The 22,421-nt window shown below is 48.7% G+C and overlaps 1 protein-coding gene across 1 annotated transcript; it reads left to right on the forward strand.

Annotated features, from left to right (window-relative positions):
- Positions 1-1,279: 1,279 nt before the first annotated feature.
- DUSP5 (dual specificity phosphatase 5) lies at positions 1,280-11,517 on the forward strand. Its single transcript, XM_039709343.1, has 4 exons — positions 1,280-2,167; positions 6,397-6,539; positions 7,908-8,127; positions 9,879-11,517. Exons 1-4 carry the CDS (start codon positions 1,774-1,776, stop codon positions 10,277-10,279), a joined length of 1,158 nt encoding a protein of 385 aa, XP_039565277.1. The 5' UTR covers positions 1,280-1,773; the 3' UTR covers positions 10,280-11,517.
- The last annotated feature ends 10,904 nt before the right edge of the window (positions 11,518-22,421 follow it).

The following is a 22,421-nucleotide window of genomic DNA, read 5'->3' on the forward strand; positions in this document are numbered from 1 at the left end:
TGTGTGAGCGGGACTAGGTGACAGCACCCCTGCCCATGCCAGCTTTCCCATCTAGTCCATGAGAAGGCTTTTGGCACAGCTGTGGTGATCCAGTTCTGACAGGAACCGTGCTGGGACATGGGTCTCACCCAGCCACGTGGCTCTGACAATGCCCAGCTGCCTCCCGGGGTGGGTGCAGGGCAAGGGAAGGAGCCAGGCTGCCGTGATGGCAGTGGCCAGGTGAAGACAACACCCACGCTGAGATGTGCTGTGAACATCTGCCCCTACCCACAAGCTACTTCTATTTTTGTTCCATCTCATACCCTGGCTGACTCAGAGGAGGGGAGTGGGGGGGGTCAGGTTAGAAGGAGCCAGATGGGAGCATTGTAGGGGAATTGAAAGAGGAAGAGGAGGAGGAGTTGCTTCAAAACCAGTAGTTGCCATTCTTTCAACCAGTTTGAACGTTTTCTTCGCACAATCTCTTTTGTGCTTCTCTGTTTCAGCTGCAGGCAATTTGAGGCAGGGATGGCACTTCCTGCCTGCTGTTAAGGTGAGCATTCTTTCAGGGCACCATCAGAATAAATGACACGCTGCTCTTAGATAGCTGCACTGTCATCTGCCTGCGCTTTAATGAGCTTGACTGGAGTTCACCCTTTTGCTTAACTTCTTCTAGGAATTCCCACTCATCGTTTTGGTGCCTTTACAAAACTGTCTACAATGAAAGGAATGAAAGGGCAAGTGCTGAATTTCCTAATTCCTGTGTGTCTTAGTGTCATGACTTCTGGACACAGGCACAGTCAGTGGTCTGTGGTGTAAGTCTTGCAAGTCCTTGAGACACAATCTTGCAGCCACAGGGAAAGGGACCCTCCCCTCAAACAACCATAGCAGCAATTTTTGTATTTATTGCCATCTCATCCTTGTCCCCATTGCTTCAGAGCTTTCACTAATTTTGCAGAAATGACACATCTTGCTTTGTCCCAGTCCACTACTCTTTGTTTGTTCCTTAGGCTGTAAACCTTGGGCTAACTAACAGCATCCTCGGGGTTGTTCCCCAGGCAACAACCTGGGGATCAGTGTTCTCGCTGATCACTCACTTCCAAAGCTGCCTTAATGCAAACCATGGCCTAAGCAGGGCACCCAACTCTTTCCGAGAGGATCTAGGAGCGGGCAGCTCCCATCCCGCGAGCAGCAGAGCTCTGGCAGGCAGGTCTGCCTGGGCTCAGGCTTTTCTGGGGGCGAGGATACACAGTGAGGGGGGAATAAAGGGAACTGAAACTCCATTCGCAACCTGGTGTGAGAAGCTTGCCCCAGCGCTGCCCTTCCTTCCTTCCTCCCTTCCTCCCTTGTTTCCTTCCTTCTCCTCCGTCCCCCCGGCACGCTTCACTGCTCTCCTGACGCGCTGGGGAGGGGGCGGGGGTGATGTCGGGATGAGCCCCAGCCGATGAGTGGAGAATTTTTGCAGCGTTTTTCAGCTTCCTCTGCCTCCGATGCTGACCTACCGCCGCTAGGGAGGGAGGGGATCCCCGCCAGGGGGCGGCGCGCGGGGCGGGGGATGCCCATGTTTGGGAGGCGGGCGCGTCACTCCCCTTATATGGGCAGTGTCGTCACGGCCCGGCCTCCCATTCATATAAATGCCCCGCGGCGCCGGCCGGGATTCCCTGCCCGGGCTCGGTGCGGTGCCTCCGTCCCTCCCGTCCCGTCCCATCGCCGCCGGCTCCGCGCTAGCACCGGGCACCCTCCTGCCGCTCTCTCCGCTCCTTCCTCGGCTGCGGCGGGGCGCGACCCTCGGCCGGCATGAAAGTCACGTCTCTCGACTGCCGGCAGCTGCGGAAGCTGCTGCGGAAGGAGCCCTCCCGCTGCCTGGTGCTGGACTGCCGGCCCTACCTGTCCTACTCGGCCTCCTGCCTCCGCGGCTCGCTCAACGTCAACCTCAACTCGGTGGTGATGCGGCGGGCCCGCGGCGGGGCCGTGCCGCTCCACTTCGTGGTGCCCGACGCGGCGGCCCGAGCCCGGCTGCTGCCCGGCGCCGAGGGGGCGGCGGGGCCGGCGCGCCTGGCCGCCGTGGTGGTGCTGGACCAGGACACGGGCCACTGGCAGAAGCTGAAGAAGGACAGCACGGCCCAGATCGTCCTCAACGCGCTGCTCTCCAGCCTGCCCGAGGCCGGGGCCAGGGTCTGCTTCCTGAAAGGTGAGAGGGGTCGCGGGGACCCGAGGGACAGGGGCTGCGGGACAGCGGCGCGCTCGGCCCGCAGAACTCCCCTGGCTGGCGGCGGCCCCGAGTGGCTCCCGTTCCCTCTCCTCCGCCCTGCAGTGAACCTGATTATTGGTGGAGGGCAGGGAGGTAACACCGGGATTTTGTTTCTTTTCCACCTACTGGAAATAAATCCCGGATAGACTCTACTGGCTGAGCCGAAATGCCTTTCCGCTCACCCCCGCCACGAGTTTAAGAGGCCGAGGGGAAAGCAGAGAATATCAGTAAAGAACAGCAAAAGTTGCAGTTTATCAAAGGGGGAGAGGCATCGGCGCTGCGTGGGAAACAAAAGCAGCCCTGCGGATATGAGGAGGGACGAGGCCACCGCTACTCGCTCTCCGCCCGGTGACACACGGACGCCCGTGCCGGGCGCCCGAAACTCTGGGACCGATGCCCGCCCCTCACCGAGGGCGGAGAGGTTTCTCTCCGTCGGGCACATCGGGACTCTGGCAGGGAAACCTAGAGGCGAAACTCCGGGGCTCGTCGGGGGACAGAAATACCTCCTCCCCTCACGTGTATTACAGCCCTTCGATTGCGCTTCTTTGTTTTCCTTCGGTGTAACCCGGGCTAATAAAACGATAAATAGCATAGCGAGCATAGCAGCCCGCCCTTTCCCTGTCCTTCCGCCCCTGCCTCCCCCCACTTCTGGCAGCCTTTGTCCTTCTGCCCCCTCGGTTTTCCCAGCGCAGCCCCCTCCTGCTCCGGGAGCGGGGCCGTGCCCGGCGGGGCCGCTCCCCCCAAAGCCCCGCACACGCAGCGGCACCAGGCCGAGGAAGGAGTTTCCAAAGACCCCCTTGCCACACCATGAGGCCATAAAAGGGAGCGGAAAATCAGGCGATGTTTCTTGAATAAAGCCTGCCCCTGTGTTCTAATGGGCCAGTTAATTCACTTTTAATAAGCCTTTTAGCACTAGTTTTTGACCCGAGGTACCCAACTTTAGCCTTCTGCAACAACCTCCCGCTGGGGCCGAGGCACCTTCAGCCCGGGTATTGCCTGGTACCGAGATAGGGGGATGCTCCCCGGCTGTTTCCACCACCCGGGTTCTGTCCTGCCACTATCAGCCTTTGCTGGATCTGACAGTCACCCCAAAAGCACAAATTCTGCTGCTGGAGGGTAGAGATACTGGCACTGTGTCATTCAAATCCTTAGGGACTGCACTAAACTAGAGATGAAGAAATATCTTCAGGGTCACGGGTGGAAGTCTGTGGTAAACTAGGGGCCAAATTAAGCTCTGCTGACTCTCAAACTGCTTGTTTGGCCACACGATCATCCTTTCCTCTTCATGTACCAGCCCTGCACTTTGAAGTGGTGACTGTGGCTGTGGGCAGTTTATCCGGAGTGAGGGGTTGGTGTAGGCCCTGCTTTGTACATCTTGTGAGTTGTGAAGTGTCTTATCTTGAAAGCCTGTTGATTCGAGGCTAAAGACATTTCCTCTCAGCGTATGAGAAAGTTTCCTGCTGCAGTTTCCTTTTGCTTTTCTGGAAGTGCTCGGGGCTGCAGGTTCAGGCCCATGACTCAGTGGGCAGCACTGGTGATTCACTGGGGCCACGGACCCCCAGGAAGCTGCTGCCCTGGGGGAAGATCCTTGGCACAGTGGGGATATAAATCACCCTTGAACACTGTACTGATCAGGAGAAAGGGTCCTTTGGAGGGCTCTGCTACCAACTTTGCAAATAATAGGCTGTAAATCCACCAGGAAAAAACCTCCTTGAGGTTTTCCCTTATATTCCTGCTCTCCCTAGGCATGGAGGGCTGGGAGGAGGTGTTGGCTACTTAAGTGCTAAGGGGGTCTCGTGGCAATAAGATATGAGGAGGTCATCAAGACCACCAGGTGATCAAGATGCTGAGGATCTGGTCCCAGAGAGAGCATCTGGAACTGAGGCATTGCATGCCAGGCCCTGTTCCTTCCGTTGCTTTCTGGCTTGCAGGGTCACATCTTTCATCTGAGTAGGTGCAGTTTCACTCTGGGTGAGCTCATCCCCAGCACAGTGAGAGTGGTTGTGTGTCAGGGGAAAAAAAAAGATAAAATAACGGATCCTCCCTTGGTGCTGATAAGGATTCTATTACTTATCGATTAAAAGGGAAGTGCAGCTCAGCTCTCCACGATGAGCAATTGAGTATTTGCAGAAATGACCTCAGGGAAGGTAGGCTGAGTGGGGAGGGGGAAGAGAGGAGATTGCTGGAGGATGGGATGAGCAGATGACTCACTGTAAGAATGGCCTGCAAATATCCTGATCCCCAAGGCTTGTAATTAACCATTCACCAGCTGCATGTGTTAGCTGCCCCAAGAGACACGAGACATGCATGTCTGTCAGCACACATGCAAGTTTGGCTTGGGCAGATTTCTGTGTTCATTCAAGTGTAAAGACAGCAACATAGGGTGTAAATGAGGATCATGGCTATTTATATAAACTGGACACATTTTTCCTACGTGATGCCAGTGACTGGGGAGTTGGGGGAAGATAAGGTCAGCTACGCAAAACGAGGAATTAAAAGTTCACCCCATGAAGGGCAGTTGGAGATCAGGGAATTCTACAGAGCTTCTTGTGTTTGTTTGCAAAACAAGGGGAATTAAAAATTCACCCCATGAAGGGCAGTTGGAGATCAGGGAATTCTACAGAGCTTCTTGTGTTTGTTGTTTTTTCACACTGTGAGTTGCTAGGGATGTCATTTTTTCAACCCAGTTGTTGCAGATATCATTTTATCAAACACCTCCCACCACCACCACCACGGTCTCCACGGTCACTTGACTGCTTGGACACTGCCTCATGCTGTGAGCTCTGGGATGAGCTGGCAGAATGTGGCTGGGGGCAGGAGGAAAGGTGCCGAGTGCCCGTTTGCTGTAAGGTCACTCTCCTGCCCTCTGCCATGGAAAACAGACTTTCGTCACATTCAGAGGCCTTCGATCGTGCTGGCCACTTGCAACACGAGGACTCCACGCAGGAATGAGTAGGTGACAGCAGCACGTCATGAATTTGAGCACACAACTGCTCAAACATTGCGAACAGATGAGACACGGGCACTGTGGGCTGAGCTGTCAGAGGTGGCTGCACCGGGCAGCCCGGCAGCGAGGCTGGTGGGAATCCTGGGCTGCTCTGATCCTCAGCTCTTCCCTTGCTCCAAAACCCTCCCTTGCACCCGGGCACCCGCAGGGACACAGCTTATCAGGGCGAAACAGTTGCAGGTGAATGAATCACAACGGGAGGCTTTGCCGTCCAAGCCTTGTTTACTCGAGGGCCACGCTGAAGGATTATTGAATGTCGCTGGTCAGGAGCCATTCATTTCTGCTCTGAGAAAGCACAGGTGGCAGACATGTGGCTCACCATTGACGTTTCCAGGCTGCTTCTGCTACCTGACTTATTCAGGTACTTTTTGGAGATAATGTTCTTCCATGCAGAATATTCCCAGCCTGGAAACAGGCAACAATTTAGCTGACGACAAACTTTGAGTAACAATGTAATAATAGGATTAATTCCTTTTCATTAGCAGCACACTGAACGAAATGAACGCAGTGCTTAACGGTGCAGAATAGCTCATGTGGGGCTATTCAGTTGTCAAATGCTGTCACAGGATTTCATTAAGTTTTATAGCTGTTATTTAATAGATTGGTTTCAGTGGGACCATCTTCATTACTTCACTGTCTTCATGCATTGTGGTGATTAATGAGACACATGCAAGCATCCCCCTCTTGTGTTTATGTCCATTTAAAAATGCAAATAAAATATTTTGTGTGTTGTTTTAGTGAATATATTAATGACAAGTTTAGAAAAGATGATTCTGAGTACAGAAATCTCTGCCTCAAATGCTGGAATTAGTGCTCGTGCGTAAAACCTGGGGGGAGGGAGTTTAGTCCCCACTGTACAGGAGTTAATGGTTGCTAGACTCAACAGAATTACATTTGCTAACAGCTTTAGTCTGGATTCACTGAGTTTTGGCAAGTTAATAATTGTCAGTGGTATCAGAGGTTTTTCCTTGGGTGCCCAAATTCTTTTAAGCAAACCCATTTTCCCAGAGGAGCACTATCCTTCATTGACACTCCCCTGGAGCTCATTGCTGGGCACTGCTATCCCACTGCACTGCTGGAGCTTCCTTTGTCCTTCACTTGAATTCAACCAGTCATTGGGAGGGCAAATATTCATATTTTCTTCTTTTTGTTGTTTCCCTAGGGGGATATGAAACCTTTAATTCTCAATATCCTGAGTGCTGCGTGAATGGAAAACTCATTTCCCCAGAGAGGACGGAAGCAGAGAGAAACCTTTCCAGCCACTGTGAGAAGCAGAGTGCCAACCACAAACCTGCTTATGACCAGGTGTGTGCCATGGCTGTGGTGGGTGACCCTCCCCTTGGGACTTCTCCCTGCTGCCACCAGGCTCTCCTGGAGGCTGGCAGGGTGTCAGTGGGCCTGGTGCTGCCATGGTTGTCACAGTCTGGGCTGATAGCCTGTCAGCTGAATAAGCTGCCCTTGTGGTCAGCATCACCTCCACCTGGCTTCAAAATCAGACAGAAGGAGGCAAACCACTGCATCTAGCCCCCAAAACTATTTACGAACTCTCTTATCACACACCCAGACAGCGCGAGCTGTCAGCCTCCAGAGGAGACAGAACGGGCAGGGGAGAGGCTGCCAGGAGTGTCACTTTTCCAGCAGACAAAGGAGCACGTTTTGCCCATGACTCCTCTGAGATCTCAGGAGGAATTTGAGGCTGGCAAGAGGCCAGAGCCTCTGAGAAGCGAGGCCCACCACTGGGCTGGGAAAGTGGGGTTTCCACAGAGGAAGTCACGGTGTGCCCACCCAGCCCGGGGATGATGTGTGCTCCGAGATGTCACCCTGCGGTCAGGGCGCTTCCGCCAGGGCGTGCATTTCCTGCTGCTCAGGGGAGTCCCCTTGTGATGCCTCTGGGCTCTCCAGGGAGCACCTCCTACCCCAGGTGCCCTCCTGCTGCCGTGGCTGGCTGCCAGCTGTCCCTGATGCATGGGAACCCACCATGTGGGCAGCTCAGGGGGAGTGGAAAGGCAGTTTTGTGCAGCTGGGGGGTGGCAGCAGCTCCTGTGCATCATGGAAAGTTACCTGCCAGCTCAGAAAGCTGTGTCACATGGTGGCTTTTCTTTGCCATCTCGTCATGCAGCCTTTGCTTGTGCTGAGGAAGGAGGAACTGAGGTGACATCTCAGGGTGGGTGATGCAGTAGGTGCTGTGCTCCACAGAGGTGTGGGGTGAAGGGGGATGGGGAGCCTATGAGCCTATGTCCAGTTTTTTTGCTTTGTTTCACTTTTGGAGATGTGACCAGAGGGGCAAAACCCTGGCTGAGCCAAAGCAGCCTCTTCCTCTGTCCTAATCTTCCTCCCTGCTGGATGTGGCTCCCTGCCTTGCCCCATTTCAGTGGGAATGGGCACCACCTATGAAAGCACTCTGGGTGCACTGCAAGGGGCAGCACTTTAAAGAAAGCCACAAATATCCTGCACATGATTAGGTTGGTCTGACTTTGTACCCTGCAGATGTGGACAAGACAATGAAAACATTTTTCCTGCCTGGGCTTTGCCACTGATTCATTGGACAGCAGTACTGGGGTCCAAAAACGTGAGAGAGGGAAGGAGCAGGCACCCACATGGGCTCTCTTGGTCATTCTTGGGTCTCAGGACTTTTGAAAAAAGAATTACATGTTTCTGCTCCTTCTCTTCCAGGGTGGTCCAGTTGAAATCCTGCCTTTTCTCTACCTTGGTAGTGCCTACCACGCTTCCAAGTGCGAGTTTCTCGCTAACCTGCACATCACAGCCCTGCTAAATGTCTCCAGGAAAAGCTCAGAGTCCTTCAAAGACCAGTACTGCTACAAGTGGATCCCAGTGGAGGACAGCCACACAGCAGACATCAGCTCTCACTTCCAGGAAGCCATAGACTTCATTGGTAGGTACCAATGAAAAAATTTTCAGATATTCATGCATTTTAAACTCATTTAAAATGTAAAATCAATTAAAATCCATTTAGTTAATTTTATAATAAAATTCAAGTCTACTGAATTTTGTGAAGGAAGAAACCCCAGTTCCTTGGACTTGCATACCAGTCAGTAAAGTCAACTTATTGCCTTACTGTGCTGAGATATCCCAAAGGTGGGGTCCTAGAAATCCATTGTCCACCCTTATCACAGAGCTCTTTACATTCCTCCTTTTGATCATGCTGTATCCCACCCTTAAATCAAATACCCCAATGCAAAAAAATGAGGAGGCCTTTAGAAAAGTTTGTGCTGTTCCATTTCAAACCTTCCTGTGTTGGGCTCAGTGGGTGAGCGAAGGCGAGCTGTGCCAGGGAGCGCAGGAGAGGATTCTCCCTGAGAAGCACAGCATGGTTCTGTGGGGTGGAAGAGCCTTAGCCTGGGTGGAGATCATGTTGAAATTGGTACTGTTGCTCTCCAGGAATATTCAAGAGAGAAAGAGAATAAAACACAGTTACAGACTCACTGGACTCATTGCTCAGCTGAGTTTGAGTCCTTCAGCAGTGCAGGCAGAATTATGAAAACCTGACCTGATGGTGCTCTCTAAGTCCTCCCCTTTCCCAGACATCTCACACCTTTCAGGAAAATGATAATTTATGGCACCTTTCTGTCCTGTCCTCAACGCTTTCTGATAGATATCGAGTCAGTTAGAAATTTCCCAGATTTTGAGGACAACTTTAATTTTCACTTTCTTTTAAAATTGGGCATGTGGTGTAGATGCTGGGGATGACTCAAATCCATGTCTTCCTTATTTTGTGCAGTAGCTAAATATAACTGGTCGTGGTGGCAGTCCCTTCGTAGACAATTGAAGGCAGGCAAATGATAACTTCCTCAGCTCTGTGTTTCCCTGAGCACTACATTCAAAGTTATCCATAAATTGGAGATTGAACATGTTGCTCAAGGCAATAGAGCAGAGAGAAGTCTATTTTTTGAACAGTGTTATTGTGTGGAAAGGGCTTATTTTAAGCACATTCTCTTTAATAACAATCATTGTGTTGTGTGAGTAACCACAGTGGCTCCTGTTGTGTAAAATGGGTGCTTTGCATAAGCCTTTTATATCCTGACTTAAGTCCAAGCATCCTTTAACCAGGCTATAATTAGCAGCTGCCTACCAGTGCTTGTCTGCTTTGTGGTGAGGCCCCAGGGACTAAGCTCAGCCTCTCCACCCAAGGGTACCTCCTGGTACTGCTGTTTGCAGCCAAGCAGGGAATTAGGATTTTGAAGAAAAATCCTGTTTTTCTAGCAAAGATGGTGACAGCCCCTGCAGTTTTTGAGTGACCAGGTAGTGGGAGAGCTGGCCAGGCTTAGCTTTACACAACATTTTGAGCTGCAGGCAGAGAAATGCAGCTACAGCATTGCCTGCATCACAATGTTCTTGAATGCCAGTTGTTCCAAAAGAGAAGTAGGCGCAATGAAGAAGACAGGGATGGACTTTCCTAAAAAATGCAAAAAGAACTAAATCAAGATCCACAGATTCTGAAACCATGCTCAGGTCTGTCACAAGCAGGGTTTTGTCCTCCTTGTCTTTTAATCTCCATGTCACCCTAGTACCCAAGAGAAGAGCAGGCCTCTCTCTGCTGTAGGCTGGCTGTGTCCCCAGGCTGGGTGTGCCAGTGTCCCCTCCATGCCCCACAGCAGCTGATGTCTGCAATGGCTTTTCCCCCAGATTACGTCAGGCGAGCGGGCGGCAAGATCCTGGTGCACTGCGAGGCGGGGATCTCGCGCTCCCCCACCATCTGCATGGCCTATCTCATGAAGACAAAGAAGCTGCGCCTGGACGAAGCCTTTGACTACATCAAGCAGCGCCGCAGCCTGATCTCACCCAACTTCGGTTTCATGGGCCAGTTGCTGCAATATGAGTCAGAGATCTTGTCTTCCACCCCCAGCCCCCCTGTCACCTCGTGCAAGAGAGAAGCTGCGTCTTTCTTTGCAGAGGAACTGACTTTAGGCAAAAACTTTGAGGGCTCGTGCTTTGCCTTTCCTACCTCAGTGTTGAGTTCTGTGCCCATCCACTCTCCTGTGCACCAGCTGAAGCTCAGCCCCATGACAGCATCCTCGTCCTGCTGAGCACCGTGGGCAGCCCGGAGCTGGTGTGGTCCCGATCCAAACTGTGATCCCCAACAGGAACATTTCATGAATGTGCAATAGAGAAACTTCATCCACTTACTCTGAGATGGAGTGGTTGTCATGGGTCATACTTCCCATATGCTGTGACTGTAAGATGCAAGAGGTCTAAGCATGGCAGGTTTTCTGAACTTTTATTGTCCTTTTTTTAAAAAATACAAAGTGCTTTTTTAGGGTTTTAACCACACAACGTGCACCCACTACTGTATTTCCAGATTTCTGGGGAACAATGAGAAATCCATTTAGTATGTTCTCAGTTCCCATCTCCTTCCAATCTTATTTTTGAAAAGACCCTCACTTAAAGTTTCAAGCAATAAACAGCAGCAGCAGCAGGGAAGCAAGCAAAATGAGAAGCACTACCTTTGCAACCACAGAGGTGGCAGGAGTGAATATTTGTTCAAATCCTTCTCTGGCTTTCCTCCTCCCCTCTCCTGTGTCATGTTTCAGGTAGCAAAGGGCTGGAGTAGGGAGAGGGAGCACCTTTTCCAGGACACTGCTGCACAACCAGGTGAACATCCCCTCTTGTGCTCCAGCCTCCGAAGTGTCAGGTATTGTCCACAGTGTAACTGGATACCAACCCCGGCCAGTGGGTCCGTTCAGGTGTGGCATTTCCTGTACTTCTGTATTTGCCTTTGTACTGGATGTGCATTTAAGTAAAGCAGGGACTTGAGGTCCATCAGCTACCCTGCTGAGCTATTATCCTCCCATCTGTTTTTTAAGAACAGCCCTAGAATACTTGAATGTCTCAACAATCCTCATCACATCCACATCCCAGCTGTAAAACACTGTAACTGCTGGACTTCACACCAAAAAAACCTGACAAGCTTTCAGCTCCAAAACAACTTTTTCTCCATCCCTTCCCAAGTGTTCTCACTGTGTATCGTGTATGGTCAAACAAGTGGTCTTTTCAGTGTTATGTGACTTGCTTAGAGTGTGTGATCACCTCTAGTCAGCCTTTGTCCAGAAAAAAATATTTTTGTCTTGCTCACATTGGCTTCTGTGTCCACAGGGAGTTCAGAATGAGTGTCTCTGTCTGTTGACCTTTTTAGTATTTTTTAATATATAATATGTATGGGAAATGGCAATAATTTCCAGGAGATCTCGTGAATGTGAAAAAAAACCTGCAATGGTTTTTATGGTGTGTAAAAAATAATAAAGGAAAATAATGCCAGGAAAATAAAGCTGTTTGTTGTACTTGAATTGATCTGTGAGAGTGCTTTGGGAGAGCTTGGTGGCAGGAGAGGTCACCTGAGAAAAACACCATGGTGTAAAAGTGGTGTAAGAGGGTAGAAGAGATGGGAAAGCATCACCGTGCTGCGTGCTGAAAAGCCACCAAGGTGCATCACTACAGAGGGGAGAAGGTGAGGGGGAGGATTGTTTTAAACAGAATGACATGAGTCACGGTGGCGTCACTTCCCAGCAGCCGGGCAGGCACTTCTGTTTTGATTCATGCATGGTTTATATAAGATTTACCATCTTGCTGAAGATGAAAATCTGAACTAGGCACGGCCCCCACTTCCTTCCAACCCATGACAAGGGATGCTACTTGCCCTGGTCCTTAGAGCAAAGCTTGTGTGTGGCATGCAGCACCTCTGGGTGCCAGGAGCCAGGGCATGTGGGTAATACTCGTCTTTTCACTTTTTTAAATAAAAAAAAGTTAGAATAACCAGCACATCTGATGCATTTCATACCCCTTTTCATCTTGAATTTTCTAGGCTTTTCCTGGATCATCACTGCAGCATATTTATGATCTGCAATTCCAAATTGTCATGTTGAAAAAATCTATGGCAAATATCTGGGTTACAGAGCATATGTGCACATACGCATCCATTTGTAACTTCTTACCTCCAGGGAGGTAAATCTGACAGATGAGAAGGTCTTACTGGAGATGTGCCTTGGATTTCTTACCCAGTGTCAGAAGGATGTGTCAGCAGCCCTGCCTGAGCTCTGGGAAACCTGAACATGGGAACCAGCAGCCACGGAATAAGGCAGATGATCTAGTAAGAGCAGATCAATTAATTTTCTGAAAGACCTGATTGGTCCCCTTGGGAAACCCTGGAAAGGGCTTTCTGCCTCTCAGCCCACACAAGCGCCCAAGCGGAAGAATGCTGAGCTTAGTGAGGGTGGCCATGTCCAGAGTGCTGAGACCTACAACCTGGACAGAAACAGAGCAGCCAACAGCTCTCATTAAAACTGCACTGAACCCTCAGAGTGCTGTCCAGTGTGCTACACCAGAGTGCTGTCCAGAAACAGAGCAGCCAACAGCTCTCATTAAAACTGCACTGAACCCTTTTGGGCAGACAACAAGCTTTGTGTCAGGATTGGAAAGCTGAAACCCTCAGTAGAGTCAGTGATGGAATATTTGCAGGGCACGAGGCTGAAGGGGTTAACAGAGGGACTGCTGACCTTGACCTTCGACCAAGGCAGCTGGAAAAGATCACAGGCCAGGGGGAGGAGCCAGGTATTAGCAGAGAGGGCAGGTCTTTGTGTTTGGAGGGGAGCTCTTATCCTGGGCTTTAGCAGGGGGAGATGCTGGGCTGGAATTCAGCAAGGATAGAGGGCCACAACCCTGTAGGAGCCTGAAGAGGATTTGTTGTCATGTCTGGACACAGGAGACCTAAGTTTATGCTCTTGCTCAGGGCAGGGGTCCCCTCTTCTTGGATGGAGAGGCTCAATTCACCTCTCCTTCTTGCAAAAGAAAGTCCCAAGTCAGAGTGGGATGAAAATGCTGCCTCCCAGAGGGTTGTGTTCCCATGCTCATGCTGGTGCCTGCTCTGCTACTTCAGTGCTAGTGTGAGATCTCTGATCTGAGCACTAATATATGAAGGTGAGTGTGTCAAATCGGGGTAGCACCTACCTGTGAAAAGGCAATGTCTATGAACTCACATATGCAGGGCAGGTTCTCTGCTTCCAGACAACAGCACCCAATAGGTACCTTCATCCTTGGGGAAAGGAGCAGTTCCACCCATGTTTTGTGGTTTGTGCACTGAGGAAATTCACCAGGTTTGGTAGGATGGAAGATTTAGGAGGCTTTTATAGCCCAAATGAGCTTGGGTTTGAGTGGCTCATTGCTGAGGCTGGAAGCTCAGATCAGGCAGGTGTGTGGGGAATGTCAGAGCTGAAGGTGGAAGGCTGAACTGGCTGGCTCAATGTGCCTGTGTCCATCTGCCAGCTAAGCTTTGCAGAGGAATAGGGGCCTCAAAACCAAAATTCTGATGGAGAGCAGAAACCCTTGCTATAACAGCAAAGGGAAAGCTGCTACCAGGATGCTTTCAGACTTCAGAAGAGGCAAACGAGGGAAAAATGGCAGGGCTATATTCCAAGACAAAGCTGTAGTTAGAGCTTATCCATTATGATGCCAGAATCCACAGAAGATGAGAGAAAATGTCAGAGAAAAGAGGATTTTGCAACTTCTGTTGCCTATGGAAGTGCTACTTCAGCGCTGTGCTGGGATGTGACATCTCTCCATTCACACTCCTGGTGGTACACCCTTGTGTCCTGGACAGCTTGGTGTCTCTCAGGACCTGTTTCAGATCCTGGAGCACTGGACAGGGCTTGTGCCATGTAGCTTTTGGTCCCTTGCTTTTAGGCTTGCAAGGAGCAGTTATGTTGTAAGCATGAGAGCAGTTGCTCAGCCTCTGGCTCTGCTCTGCACATGCTGCCTTTCCTTTCTGTCTCCAAGAGAAACAACCATTCAAGAAACTGCCACAAAAAATACATATCTTTACATCATTGCAAATCAGATTGTGAAGAAATCTAGGATGGAGTTGGATGAGTGGGTGTTGTCCTTAAGTGTCCCCAAATGTCTTTTTAGTTCATACATTTGCTGGTGTGATTTGCAGTCTATTCTGGTTACAAAGCACAGGCTTTCTCCAGCTTCTTCCTGCCTAAAGAGCTTTCCAATAGGCAGAAATTGCATCCTTACCAGTAAAACCCAGGTAAAATTGACCTGCTCCATGGGGAGCTGGTCCCGAGATGCCCATCCCCAGTCCCTGAGCACCACAAGGTAGGCAGTTCTTCTTAGCTTCTTGCCTTATGGTGGGAGCTTATTTTTTTAGGAGACAAAGCATGAATGAAGAAGGTATTCTGCAGGCGTTGTCATTTGTATGCTAAAAACAACACTTGCCTTGCAGGGAAGTCAAAGGTCCAAATGTGCCTGTAACATGGGGAAAAAAATGTGTGAGGCCCCAGGTATGGTGAATTTGACCCTGCATCTCCACTTTTCACAGCTTCTTGTTAATTGGAGAGTAGACACACTGCCAGCTCACTCTCTGGGGAGAAACAGGCAGGAACCAATTTGCAGAGCCACATAAATATGGAAGTGGGATTTTTTTTTTTTTTTACGTGGGAGGTGTTACCAGTACCACACATTACGGTTTCTTGGCTTTATCACATCATAGGCTTTTACTGAGACATGAGTAAGTTTGCTAAATAGGAAATATGAAAATAGCTTGTGAAATAGGTTGAGTCATCAGAGAAAATCAAATGGAGTTCTGACACCAGGGCCTCAGTTGTAAAGTCCTACTTTATTTTACCATTGCATTAGAAACTTTGGGGTCATTTCTATCTTTTTATTTCAGCTTCAAAATTCAAGGTACTTGGACACCTAAGTAAAGCTTTCTAAATCCATTCATGTTTTCCATCAGCAGTGGTGATAAATCCCTATGCGTCCTGCATGTGAACACTAGCAGGGAATGTAAAAGTTATCAAGACAAATGGCTTCTGCAGCAATAGCTGAAATGCTCAGCACTCCTTCCAGCCTTGTCTAGCTCTTGAGAAGTCTGGTCCCTAGATATCCCTTCCATGTACGAGCCTATCAAAGTCACTGGCTGTTATTAGTAGCTTTGGGAATCTTAGCAGGACACCAAACAAACCCATAAAGGCAGCAACTCAAGATCAGGAGTGACAGTGGTAGATGGAAAGGGGGAAAGAACCATAAAGGGCCTCAGGGATTGCCTGAGGACTCCCATATTTCTGTCAGGGATTGTTCTCATATCCCAGAATATGACCTGTGCTGGGTGGAAAGCATCTCTAGGACACAAGCTTTCATGGGAGCCATGGGGCACACAAGACACTCTGCATGAGGAGAAGTGGGAAAGACCTTTAACAGACATCCTGCCCCAGCCTCAGTCCATGCTGCAGTAATGACTCGGACTTCAGAACAGGCACCACATAAAGGTTTGTGATCTGCTGGGACTGTTAGAGGCTCTGAAATGAAAGGCAAACTGATAAAGGCCTTAATCTGAGCTTCAAACCCCCTTGGCATAAGCATTTTTCCAGATTTGGTTTTCTAAGCTAATCATGTTAGTAAAGTTAAACATTTGAGTAAGTGTTAGTTGGACCAGGTTTATGTCTCCCAAGTGACATGACAATGTAGTTTTTATGGGCTCTCTTTTTTTGGGGGAGGGGTTGGGGGGGTGTCTGTGCGTGAATAGTGGTTTATTTCTGTCACAGTGATACTCCATTTCTGAGATTCCTTTGTAAGGCAGACAGTGGGTGAGTCATCTTGTTATTAAATTGCCCATGCATTGTGAGCTGCCTCCAGGCCCTGAACCAAAGGCAATTGCCTTGGTGGGAGGAAGAGCCCCAAAACACTGGGATTCAGATTAGGCCCTGGATGAATCTTTCCATTAAATCCTTATTTTAAGGAGCCGTTTGTTCTAATTGGAGCTAAGACTTGCTTCTGCATTGAAATGGCATTTAAGGTCTACTGGACTCAACTGGAACAACGGGTTTATCCTCTCTGCTCTAATGCCTCCAATCACATTAAGTCAAGTTAACTGGAAAATCAATTGACACCAATTCCAGCATGACCATTAACTTCCATCCGGCTGGGCCCCGAGTGGCTGGCCAGGGTGAAGAGATTCCTGACAGGGATGGAGCAGAACTGTGCTCATCTCCTAGCTATGCTTGCAGCCTGAGGTCTCCCCAGCAATGCCACATTGCCCTGAGTAATTCCTGCGGCTAACAGAGAGCCCAGGGGTCAGGCAGTCTGGGATCAGTTGTGGGCTCTCCCTGTGGATTTCCAGGGCAAGTGATGCAGCTGGTCCTGCTGGCACAGCCACATTTGTCAGTAGCATAAAGGAAGTGAGTGAGACCTGGACTGACCAAGCTGACCAGATGGGTCCCTTGAGTATATAGAAAAGGACAATAGCAGCAAAACTGTGTTTTCCACAGGACAGCTCACTTCTGCAGAGGATATTTCTGCTCTGTGGGTAAAACAGATCTTTGCTGATGTGGCTTTGCTCATGCAAGAAGCATTTTCGTGCTAGAGCAAAACCTGAAATTCTCTCTAAATGTTTCTCACAGGCTTATCTGTATGTCTCTGGATCCTGTCTTGCATCAGGGATAATGATATCAATCTCATTCTGAGAAAGGCATAAAGATTTTTTCATATGTTTGCAATGCATATTAGACCCATGACAAAGACTATCCTCAGCACAAAATCTTGTTACCATGATGTATTTATTGTACTGTGCTTTTAAGTCCATATGTTCCTCATTAGAAAAGAGAGAAAGAGTTTGTTGTGGGGTTTTGCTTTTTTTTTTTTTTTTTTTTTTGTGAGTTCTTTGTTCTTTTCCCCCAGGATATAATGTATTACTTAGTTAAAAACAAAACCAATTATGGAGCACTTTCAGACAGCCACTGCAGCCACTCTGCCAGGCGATGGGAGCCCTGGGTGGGTGGCAAGAAATCCGTGTGCTACTGAGTGCTACAGCACTGACATGGTTCAGTTTACTAAATCCAGCTGTGAAGAGCAGCTGGTTTTCTAGCAGCCAGCATGACAGAGGCAGGCAGATATGCTCGAGAGAATTGATCAGGGACCACCAGTGGAGAAGGGGAGGGTAAGTTGTTCCCTGTGCTGCTGAGTGTTAAAGTGGCTCCTGGCAGTTCTGATTACTAAACCCAGCTGAGAGGAGTTTTTCCGTGAGATCTGGTGGGGATACACTTCAGCCATGAAGAGGGGGAAGCAGAAGACTTCTGCACAGCCAGCTACTGCCAGACTCAGTGCTGTGGCTTGTGGGATCCTGGGGAAAGGTTGTCGGGACACGTGGGAAATGTCTGCAGACAGCACGGGGGGCTGCCAAGAGGCTTCAGACACTGTTCCCATCTCGGTTTCTCTTCTCATTTCCTTCTTCATCCTCCCTCTGTGAGGGAGCTGGGGGTGCAAGAAGAGGCAGCTGGCACAGCAGGCCAGGGCTAGGAGAGATCGTGTGGAATAAACAGCAAGACACTTCCTTGGAGGGCTGGAAAAGATAATAAAGATGCCTGTTATCCGGACCGAAGGGTGAAAATTGCACCGGGGAAGCCTGGCAGCTTGGGTGTGATGGGACAGTGTCCTGCTGTGTCCCTGGGCTCCGCCTGGGAAGAGCCTGAGAATCGCTGAGCGCTAATGGGGAGTGAGGCCCAGGACAGTCCCTGGGGCAGTGCTTTCAGTTTCCTTGGCAAAACTGGAAGTTATCTTTGTTTGCCTTTGATCTTCAAAGCACATGGGGAAATTTCACACTTAGGGGAGGCCAGCCGGTGTCAGGTGAAGCTGCTGCAGCTTGTTAAAGTCAGATGCCATAAGGTCAGCAACTCACCTGCCTCAGTGTGAAAATGCCTTGCAGAAAGGAGGCTGCCTTTTCGTGGGGCTGGTTTTGGTTCTCTTGTTAACCTTAAATCTTATTTATTTGGTTCTCTTGTTAACCTTAAATCACATTTGTTTGTGGGTCCCGAGGATGTAGACGGATGGCTTAAAGAGGGAGTAAAGCTCAGGCAGTGTGATTCTGATACTTTAGATATGTATTACTTTGTTGAATGGATGTGGTCAGCCTAAATAACTATTTTTGTTCTAACCTAATTACAAATTTACTGCAGCCACCTCCTTCCAGGGTGCTAATTAAGAGCAGAAGCAAGGAGAAAGGTGTTTTGTTTTTTTTCAGAATTTCAGGATGCTCTGTGGAAGTGAGATATCCAGTGTGGCATCTCTGTCAGTCATAATTTTGTTTGTACTGACCACAAAGACTGAAAAAGCTGACCCAAAATGAGGCAGTCGGGTCACAGACCTACACAGGCTCTTTCTGCCTCTGCCCCACTGTCTGGCTCATGACATGTGCTGAGTGCAGACATTCAGAGATTTCTCTGCATCCATCCCTCAATTTCTCCAAGGAGTTTCCATGACCCTCAGTCAGTCTCTGTCCTACCACTGCTGGGAACAGGTTGCAAAATATCCTTTTAGTCAATTATGTCATCAAACCAGCAACACCTCCAGGGCCAAGACAGGCACTGCTGCTTCCCCTTGGTTCCTCAGCCCCTCTTGTGTGAGGGCAGAATCAGTCCTCCTGCAGGCACACCTTCAGAGCAAGCAGCCAGTCCTGCAGATGGGGGACATGTATTTATGTCTCTGTGGCTCTCCTACTGTTGGGATTGCATTTACTGCTTGCTTGAACATTGGGACATTTTTTGGAAGTAAAATTGCCTGCTTTTAATTCACCTCCCTATTTTCTAGTCTTGCACTGTTGTCTGAGCTGGCGATCTTTCACCTGGAGCTTGGGACTAAACAGGTATTGAGATTTCTACCTTTGTTTATGATTTATTTTGATGAGAACCAGTTGATCCTGTCCTCTGTGGGCTGTCCCTCAGCACTGCTGATGGATGGGCAGGTGCTGGTCCCAGGAATGTCATACAGCCCCCTGAAAGAAGCCACCCCTTGCCTGATGCCTGTGAGCTGGTGCTGACCCAGGCTCTCTTCAGGGACGCCCCTACTGAAGCCAAGGGGTGCTGTGGGCTGCCACCCTCACTGCTAGGGCAGCTACTGGGTGCAACAGATCTGTGGGATCCAGCATCCCTGATTCCCTTCTCCTTTGTGTTTATGCATCCAAAACCAGGTCTGGAGTTGCATCTATGGGTGCCCTCCAGCACAGCTGACCCCGTAAACAGCTCAGTGCAGGTCCCTTCCCTTCTCCGGAGTTTAAAATAGAAAAACAGAGAGCGAGGCTTTCTTTCACAAAATTTCCAAATGCAAGAAAGTTTGTTTTGTTTTTTTTTGTTGTTGTTTTTTTGTGGGGGTTTTTTTGTTTGTTTGGGTTTTTTTTTTTGTTGTTGTTTTTTTTTGGGGTTTTTTTTTTTTTTTTTCATGGCAGCAAAGGAAGGCGTCGCTGGTTTCCCCCTGGGGCAGGATGTGAGCGGGACCGGCCCGGCCATCGCCACCTGCCGGCAGCGCTGGCTCCGCGTGTGCGCAACGCCTGCGCTCATCAAATCGGGGAAGCGAGGGAAATTCATTCACCCACACCCACGATTTATTCACGGAGAGGCTCGGCTGAAAGATGATGGGCAAAACAACTGTTTTCCTCAGTAAACCTGCGGCAGATTCATTTGTAATAACCTACGCTCTTTTCAAAAAGAAGCCTTTCTCTGTTCATTCTATGCCGATGTTTTACCCCGCCACTCTCTTCTTGACAAACATGTTAGCTTTCCTAAAAAGGGTTTATGGATGAATTCTTAACAGTCAACAAAAATTATTTAACTTTACACATTCAAAGGATCATAGTGATCAAGAGAAACTTTTCTTTTTTAATATCAATTTTTTAAAAGAGGCTGTCTGATTGTTTTGAGTTGTTTAAAGTGATAGAAACTGAGTCAGAAAAGCAGAAGCAGAAAAACCCCCTCTGGTGCTTTCCATGTGTATTTTTCATGTAGATGCCTCCCAGCCAATTCCCTGCATCACCCTGGCAGCCCTTGGGGTACACTGTGGTAGGGGCAGGGAGCAGGAGACAAAAAAGAGCAAGAAAAGGGTCCGTGGGTGATGGAAACAGTACCCACCATGGAACAGAGATGTCATTGGCTAATGCTGTTCAGCCAGCGTCTGAACCTGTAATTACATCCACCCCTTACCAAACTGAGATTCTTTTAAGGCCCTTGCAGGCTTAGGGCTCCCACTTCTAAGTTTTGTGGCAGGCAGTTGCTCACTGTCCAAATTACAGTCATTTCTGCAGGTACTGCTGAGGGGTCAGACTGCACTGCAAGGCAAGGGTCACTACGGGTTTGGAGAGCAACAGAGCTCGGCAATTTGTTCAAGACAAAAAGAAATTGTTGGAAAGGAAGCACATGTGTGGTTTGCTTGCATTTTTTTCACCATAGTGGGTTGTCTGCATTGAGATTAATGCGTGTGCCAGGGTCTGTCAAGAAAGAACTGGTTTCTCTCACTTGGCCTGCTGGAATCTCTAGTGAGTTCAAAGGTGAGAGAAAGATGCGTTATGGCCTTGCTGCCTTGGGATTCAGGACTGGATGTTCTAGGAGAAGAGAGATTCTTGGCTGTCCCATTGTTACCCTGCTTGACCTTGGGCAAGATCCTTTCTCACTGCCTGTGTCCCCCAGCCTGGAAGTAGAAGATGGGAATTTCTGTTTGTGAGTTCAAAGTGCCACTGGACACTGGTTTCTGCAGGGTCTAACCAAAGAGTCAACCGAAATCCAAGTTCCCCAGTTTGCTCCTGAGATTCTGCCGCAACACCAGCACTAAGAAGAACTGTCTCCAGGAGTTCTGCCTTCCCTAATCTTTTCACGTGATGAAGCACAAGAGATTGATGTTGCAGTGAACCTACTGATTTCTACAGGCATTTGAAAAAAGCAGTAAATACCTCAGTGATTGCAGCCATTCATGAATGAAAGCAGTCTATACACGTGTTGATTCACAACTGAAAGTGGTAATAGAAGAGGTTAATAACACTTAAAGTACTTTGTGTCTCCCCACAATAGGTTTAACATTTTTTTCTGAGAGAAATCCTGCTATTTGAGAAGAGAGAAAAAAAAATTCTACAGAACCGAAATCCCATCTATATGCTCCCATTAAGTTTAATGAAAGAACCGCTTGACATATTTTTATGCTGATGAAGACTAGATGAATTAAAGCAGTGTTCCCACTTCCTCCTTTCTGCTGCTAATTGTCTAATTCAAGCATATTTATACAAAAACTCTGCTTATAAAGCAGGGCCATGGAAAAAAATCTCTGCAGCACCTACAGAAGCAAGGTGAACGCCTCAGCACGCACTGATTATATGTTTGCAGGTTCTCAATATAGAGCTCTGTTTTATGAGCTGCCAGCTTTCTGCACTCCTACAGCCACAGCAGCTTGACAGAATAAAACTGACATGCATCACACTTGGGTTGGAAGCATATTTTCAGCAAGTACTACAAAACCAAAAGAGTAAGAGAAAATATAATGCCTACCCCACCACTCCACTCCCTCAAGTACAATCTCTAAGAGCTATGTGGCAAAACCTGTGTGCAGGGGCCTTATTTGAGTATTTGAAACACTCTTTGAGCCAGACAATCATTTGCCACTTAATCCTTAATGAATACAGTTGCTATTTTTGCAAGCACGTCACACTGGTGAGAATGTTTGCTGATGGAATATCAGTGGGATGTGATTTTATTCTTATGAATAAATATAATGTGGTGTCTGTGCACATTTGTATGCACACGAGCCCTCTCCAAACTGCCGGAGTGTGCTGTATATCCAAAGTCCTCAAGAGAGAATAAACACCTGGGGGTAAAAGAGATCCCAGCTCCTTGTTTGTGCTTGTTCATAACAGAGCGATGCACTTCTTGGTGCACCTCAACAACAGGAAACTCTCTGGAGCACCAGATGTGGGTTGTTTGGCTTGACACGGGGTTTTCAACAGGACTTGGAGCATTCAGGCACAACAATGTCATTGCAGCAGTCAAGAGAAAAGGCAAATTTTCCTCAGCTGGTTTCTCTGAACTCCTTCTTTAGGGCAGGAAGATTAATTCCTTGCTCTGGGAGTCTATGATTAAGTGAAAATAAGTTTCTGAACTACAGAGGAAATCTCTAAAACATGACTCAAGGCGTCCTGTACCTCTAAAAGCAGAAGACAAAGAGGAACGAACTTTAGAACTGGCCAATTTAAGAACATTTCCATGCCTATTACTGCCTTGAGAAACAGGGATGGTCTGTCCACATCCACCTGTGTCTTTGGCAGGAGAAGACTGTTAGTGAGGAGATATCCTGGCACAGGGTTTTCAAGAAGACTTGGTTAACATAAAAGTGTTAACACAAAAATAGATATAAATAATCCTTTTAATC

Source organism: Passer montanus, unplaced genomic scaffold (genome assembly GCF_014805655.1).
Source record: "Passer montanus isolate IOZ18808 unplaced genomic scaffold, ASM1480565v1 scaffold21, whole genome shotgun sequence".
NCBI classification, from domain to species: domain Eukaryota; kingdom Metazoa; phylum Chordata; class Aves; order Passeriformes; family Passeridae; genus Passer; species Passer montanus.

What these genes read in the sequence shown, in the direction of transcription:
- DUSP5 (XM_039709343.1), top strand. Translation starts at nt 1,774, where the DNA reads ATGAAAGTCACGTCTCTCGACTGCCGGCAGCTGCGGAAGCTGCTGCGG. An exon ending in ACAAACCTGCTTATGACCAG is followed by an intron (nt 6,540 to 7,907) that starts GTGTGTGCCATG and finishes CTTCTCTTCCAG; the next exon opens with GGTGGTCCAGTTGAAATCCT. An exon ending in GGAAGCCATAGACTTCATTG is followed by an intron (nt 8,128 to 9,878) that starts GTAGGTACCAAT and finishes CTTTTCCCCCAG; the next exon opens with ATTACGTCAGGCGAGCGGGC.